Source organism: Apis florea, unplaced genomic scaffold (assembly GCF_048593485.1).
Source record: "Apis florea isolate Af1SG1 unplaced genomic scaffold, ASM4859348v1 contig_1615_pilon, whole genome shotgun sequence".
NCBI classification, from domain to species: domain Eukaryota; kingdom Metazoa; phylum Arthropoda; class Insecta; order Hymenoptera; family Apidae; genus Apis; species Apis florea.
In genome coordinates this window covers 2,050,556-2,056,747 of record NW_028256416.1, presented here as the reverse complement: position 1 = coordinate 2,056,747, position 6,192 = coordinate 2,050,556, and the positions used below count along the sequence as shown (strand labels likewise).

The window sequence follows — 6,192 nt, the reverse complement described above, 5'->3', positions numbered from 1 at the left end:
TAAAATTAAACAATTGATCGAATCGATATTAATCTCCTATAATAAAATTATATAAATTATCCTAATCTAACCTAAACCTATTGATCTAACTATTCATATTAAAAAAAGGAAATTTTAACTAAATCTTATCTTAATCTCTATCGATACATACATACATACATAGATACATATATATATATATATATACAAACGATGATTATATTTAACAGCAATTTAATACGATAAAGATAAGAGTACACATATTGTTATCAATGCTCGTGCTGCTCATTAATATAGCTTCACGCAATCTACAATTCATTTCCACCGTATCTTTGAACTCCATCGTTTTTATTACCCCACTTTCGTGATCATTACTCAGGATATCCCAGGCATCGGGATATATTTTACATTCGCAATTAATGTATCGGGTGACTAATCGGTATCAGGAAATAGGAAGTGCTCGACCATAAAACCGTAGCCGTTGATAATACGCCTTCGAGCTCGTACAACATGTGCAGATCGATCTCGCTGCTTTTCAAATTGATTTTAGAAAGGATCGATGGGCGGATGAACAATTTTAATCATCGGAGAGGGGGGCGATTCGAGGAAAGAAAAGAGGGAAAAAAAGGAAAGAAAAAAAAAAGCGTTGCTCGTCGCTGGGAAGATGGAAATCCTGGTGTTACGTAACAGGTGGCAGACAGGTGTATACGTATAAGGTGTTTGGAGAAATGTAACACGATAGTGAACGCGTTGAATAGGATTTCGCGGGGATGGTGGGGTTGCTCGTGTCCCTAGAGCGCCTATATAAAGTGTATGTACACCGACAATTCGTCTCGAGTTGATCTCTTTCGTTCACCTGGCCTTCGCGCGCATTGAACCTTCGGGCAGATAGGAAAGAAAAGGAAAAAAAAAAAAAAGAAAAAAAAAGAAAATGGAAAAATTCGTACGTACGAATTCGGGAAATCCAAGATATGAGAATCCTTGGTTTAAGAGAAACGTTTGTTTGCTTTAAGGTTATAATCTTGATGGCCGCCGTCCCCTGCCTGGCCGGGGAATTGGAATTGAGCGGTCACGGATTGGGTGATCATGGATTGACTTTGGGAGAGATAGCAGTGGGTCACGAGGGTGGAGATATTGGCTTAGAGGAAATAGGTTTGCTCAACGTTTATACGTATCTTGTTGGTTTTTGGTCTACGTTAACGGTGCGGTGTTACAAGATCGTTTCGCGTTACTTGTTAACAGGGGAGCACGAAATTGGGGAATATGGCGGGCATGGCGGACATTACGTGCCGATTGTGAAATCGATTGGTGAGTTTTAATCGAAGATTTATCAATCTTTACACCAAATTTACGCAATCGATCGCTCGAAACAGGTGTACCGGTTCCGAAGAAGGTTCCTATATTGATTCCAAAACTGGAGGTTGAATCCGTTCCACAGAATTATCCGGTTCCTGTAATCGTACCGAAGCCCGTTCCTTACCAGGTGATTGCGCGCAAAAATGGAAAAGTTTAATCGTCGAGACCTTCGTTAAAGCGAATGTTTTTTTTTTTTTTTTTTTTTTTTCGTTTGTCATTCTCACAGGTGGAGAAACAAGTGTTCACGAAGGTGGAGAAGAAGGTGCCCACGCCCATCGAGAAAATCATCCCGGTGAAAATCGAGAAGCCAGTCCCATTCCACGTGGTGAAGCATGTACCCGTCCCTGTGGTGAAGCCTATTCCAATTAAGATTCCAATTTACAAAACAGTGGTGCACAGCCACAAGGGCCATTAACGCGTGTGAAATTGCGTTGTTGATCGTTCTTCGTGTTAATCGTTGTTGCCCATCAACGGCGCATCAACGAATTTTTCTAACGTAACGAATTTTGAAATTATTTATTTCGTTAATTTCGTGTCGTTATCTTTATCTTTGTCGTTTACATTTTATCGTTGTTAAGATTATTGTTAAATAATAAAATAATATTCGATTTATTCCACATTCGCTTTATTTATTCAGACTTATTAATGACGTTTAATAAAATTTAATCATATCGTTGCAAAATTCATTGTCAAAATAGCTTCATAAATCATTAATTATAACATTTCTGTTGCATCCATCTGCTGTTAAATAATATAATTGTTTTCAATTCATTACACGTGCGAATTATTCATCAACGCGTAGCTGTCATCTCGTTTAAAATTGTAATGTCAATTAAATTGTTAGAAATGCATGATAATTGCGTTTATCAATAAATTTGAATCAATTAACCATATTTATTACGTATATTCTCTTCTCTCGTGTTCCATCCCTCTATCGAAGCATCGAATTTTCTTCGAATCGATCCCACGTAATCCACGCTTCGATCGGAACTGCAATACCAATTAAATCCTGCAAGAAACGCCATTGAATACGTTATTTTCCCGATCACGGCTGTAAATAAACAGGAAGCTTTGCGTCGCGATATTACGTTAACGGAGCGTTACGATTATTGGGTTTGCGTATTTGGCGAGAAGCAAGGGATGGAAGGGGATGCGGAGGAGAAAGGAGAATGTCGCGAGGAGTTCTGAACGTTCGAAGCGAAAGTCATCGTAACGATTCCTTTCCTCTGTCACTGACCTTTGCAAATTCGATTGTTTGACAGCGCGCGAGGAATCCACTTCGCAAGAAAATACGCGCTCACCAGATTCGAAAAGTGAACGTAGTGGATCGAGCATAGTTGAAATTCTTGTTCTCGTCGCGAGATAATCGAGTATCGTCGAAAAATGAAAAAGCAAGTTCAAAGTCGACTTTCACTCTAACGCTCTGTCTCTCTCTCTCTCTCTCTCTTTTTCTCTGTCTTCGCACAATTTTCGAACATCGAGCACCAACGAAATGGCGCGAAATCGACAAAATTAAAATGAAAAAAAGGAAAATCAGTGACGCAATCCGAGTTTCCTTTCTCTATCTGATCGCATTAGCATAGATGGGAAAAAAAAGACCGGAAATGTAAAATAGTTCGCGGAAGGAGAGTATGCGAAAGTATGGCGTTAAAGTGATGTGCCGTTTCGTTGATTCTTGGCAATTACAAAACAGAAAAGGGTGGCAAGTTTGTTTGGCACGGATGGAAAACGGCCAAACGAGATGATAACGATATTGGCAATGTATTATTTCTCGCGCGAGAGATGAACGAATGATAATTAATTAAATTATCAAACTTCGTTTCGAAGAGAAGTTCGAACAAATAAAGAATCGGGCGATTGTTCGCAGGAAATTTTAATGAACAATGTAACAAACGACACTCTCGATACTTCCGAGAATGTTTTCCCACTTTATTACCGCGATCTCGTTATAATCCGCTCGTGATAATCGATTAAATTATCCTGAAGAAAAAAAAAAAAAAGAAGTGTTCCGAACGAGTTGCTTAATTACGCCGCTCATAACGGCAGGACTTCCTCTCACAATTCCTTTCGCATGCCGCTCTCGAGGCCTCGTCTTTTTTCCCGCTGCTTCTTTACACGCGATAACGAGCATTCGTTCAACAACATCTTTCTGGCGTGTGTGCAGGATCAAGAAAGAAAGAGGTGAAAGAAAGAAGTTTTGTTACGGGAAAAAGTTTTCCGGCGAAAGTAAAATTTAAAGCGTGGCAAGGCAATCTCCACCGTTGAAGGTTTTTCTCGTTGGAAGAAGGAACGAGCACACCGTATTCCTTTGTAACCGTATTAAACGTTACAGAAGTAGTGTTCCTGACATTTTTTTAATCTAGATTGCAGATTGGTTGCAACAGATCCCCTTTTGAAAAATCTTGTTCACGACACGATGCAAATAATCTGTTCGTCGTGTTGAACATTTATATATAAAAATTATGAAATATGAAAGTGTGGTAAATCGTGTTGTATATTAATATAATGGAGAATAATATTCCCTAAAAATTATTATTAAAAGTTATTGCAAAAATTTTAAAGGAGAAACATCGTTTCTTATTTCTTCCCTCACGAAGAGCGATCAATCATTTATCTTACGTATTAACGAACGCTCGCTCGAGTATGAAGATAAAAGAGAAAAATGGATTCAGCATACAAGCTTTCTTCCATTCCACAGCAAACTTACCGTACGTCGATTTGTATTTTTTTAATAGTTTGACACTCGCACACAATTTCTCTTCGAGTTTTTAATAGGCAAATGATAATAAAAACAATCGAAAGAGTCACTTTCGCTTCTTCGTGAAGGAGAGCGCGCGATCGTGCTTCGATCGAACTTTTTTTCTTTTTTTTTTTCAATCAGGAACAAAAGAGACCGTGGGCGTTCTCGAGCTTTAAACGTATTATTCGACTTACAATAAACTTGATTTCTTCGTTGTTCTTTATTTAAGTATCGAGAACGGTAATTTATTCCATCCAAGATGGCGTGTATCGCGTGCCACAAGAGAGATTAATATGCCGCTTAATAATAGTTGCCCAAGTTGTTCTGATAAACAGTCGAATAAATCAAACGGTTAAGAGTTAAAAGATCGATCGAATCGCTTTCGTTTTCGAGAAGATTCGCTCGAGGCGTAATTATTAATTTCGTTTAACTCATATAAGTCAAATAAGTCAAATAAGAGGGGGAGAGGGGTGAATCGCAAGTATTAGATTTGGCGTAAACATTGTTCCCGTCGTACGGTGGAAATTTGAACAGCGGAAACAGTATACTCTCGGAAATTTAACCGAAACCGAGACAAACTTTCCACGATGAAAATGATAGCTCATCAGTACCTTGTTTCTCATCAAGAGATATATTATAATACATATTCGTATCCGTGTTTACATTGAATTTGTGTTGAATTTGAATTGCGACTTATGATCCCATCCTTGCCTCTCAACATCTTGGATTAATATACGTTTCGCACATCGAAATTTTGATCCACGATCGAAGACAGAATAGAAGGTTACTATTTTTCTCTTCTTCATCGTAACTCTTATACTATAAATTGAAAACACGAATCAAGAATTCTTTCTTTCCTTTTTTCCATTCGCCGTACATTTCTTCTTCACGATAATTCGATTATTAAAATATTTCGAATTTTCTCCACTCGCTTTTGGACAATCGACGAATATACTTTTTTTTCTTCTCTCTCGACACGTATCCCTTCTTTGCGATAAAAATCACAATTTTAACGGGAACAACGATCGGCGTATCAGATCGATTCTTTTTTTCTCCATCGACAGTCCTTTCACACGGCGAACGCGTTTGGACTTTCATTTCGTCGGCCCGAAAACTTTGATCCGCTTTGGCTCTCTTTATGCCGAACACCTTCACTTCCGCTATATTTCATAGATTTGCGGCGAACATGGACGAAAACGACCATGACGGCGAAGAAATCGAAGAAATCGAATCATCAGATCCTCGAGCGCATCTCGAGCAAGCTCTGGCTAGATTCAGAGCCACGTGTGGATGATAATTTATGCGCGACGAGGTTCATCGATTCGATCCTTTCAAACGTTTCTAAATACGGCCATTTCGCTCCTTTCGAATTCCTCCTCGAATCCAGATGGAAATATCCCTGGAAGATTTTTGTGGCCGCATTTCGTTTCCGGCAAATTTGCGGTTGCATCCGAAGTCACGTTTGATCTTCCGCTTTATCGACCATTGCGCCCACCGCAAGTCTTTGAAAAAGATTCTCCTTCCACGCAGATCCCTCGTTTTCTGATTTCCAATTCTGATTTTATCTCAATCGTTACGACGATAGATTTTCGTTTCTTTCTCTTTTTTTGCCAAGAAACGATAACTTATCCTCCTCGTGTAAGTCAGAATCGCTCGAAGCGTAATCTCTTCGTTGTTAATTATAAAGTTGCTATCATACGCAACATTCATACCAATTGATATCTATTTGTGAGTTGAACCATTTAGTATTATGCAAAATTTTGGAATTTTATCTTTACTTGTTAGTTGATTTTATATGATTTTTTAAAAACTATCGTGCTCGTATACCCCCACTGATAGGGTATTTAAATATGATGTCATTGGATTAAGTTATGATATTCTTATTAGAAAAGAGAAAAATTTTAAGAATGTCGACGATTTGTTCCCTGGAATCCGACCCGATTGCGATAGATTCGAATGTCATCGATCGAAAAGAAAGTATTACCCGAACGAGATAACTGCACTTCTCACTCGTCCTTCCGTAAAATACACGTAATTTGGTCTTCCGGTTGATCGTGGACGGAGAGCGGTCAATGGAAAATGAAACGTTTCCCATATTCATAGTACGTACGTAGTAT

The 6,192-nt window shown here is 38.6% G+C and overlaps 1 protein-coding gene across 1 annotated transcript; it reads left to right on the top strand.

The window, feature by feature from the left end:
* Positions 1-719: 719 nt before the first annotated feature.
* LOC100870369 (uncharacterized) lies at positions 720-1,952 on the top strand. The gene is made up of 5 exons (XM_012493744.3): positions 720-922; positions 993-1,131; positions 1,222-1,287; positions 1,353-1,462; positions 1,562-1,952. Exons 1-5 carry the CDS (start codon positions 911-913, stop codon positions 1,748-1,750), a joined length of 516 nt encoding a protein of 171 aa, XP_012349198.1. The 5' UTR covers positions 720-910; the 3' UTR covers positions 1,751-1,952.
* Positions 1,953-6,192: the final 4,240 nt, after the last annotated feature.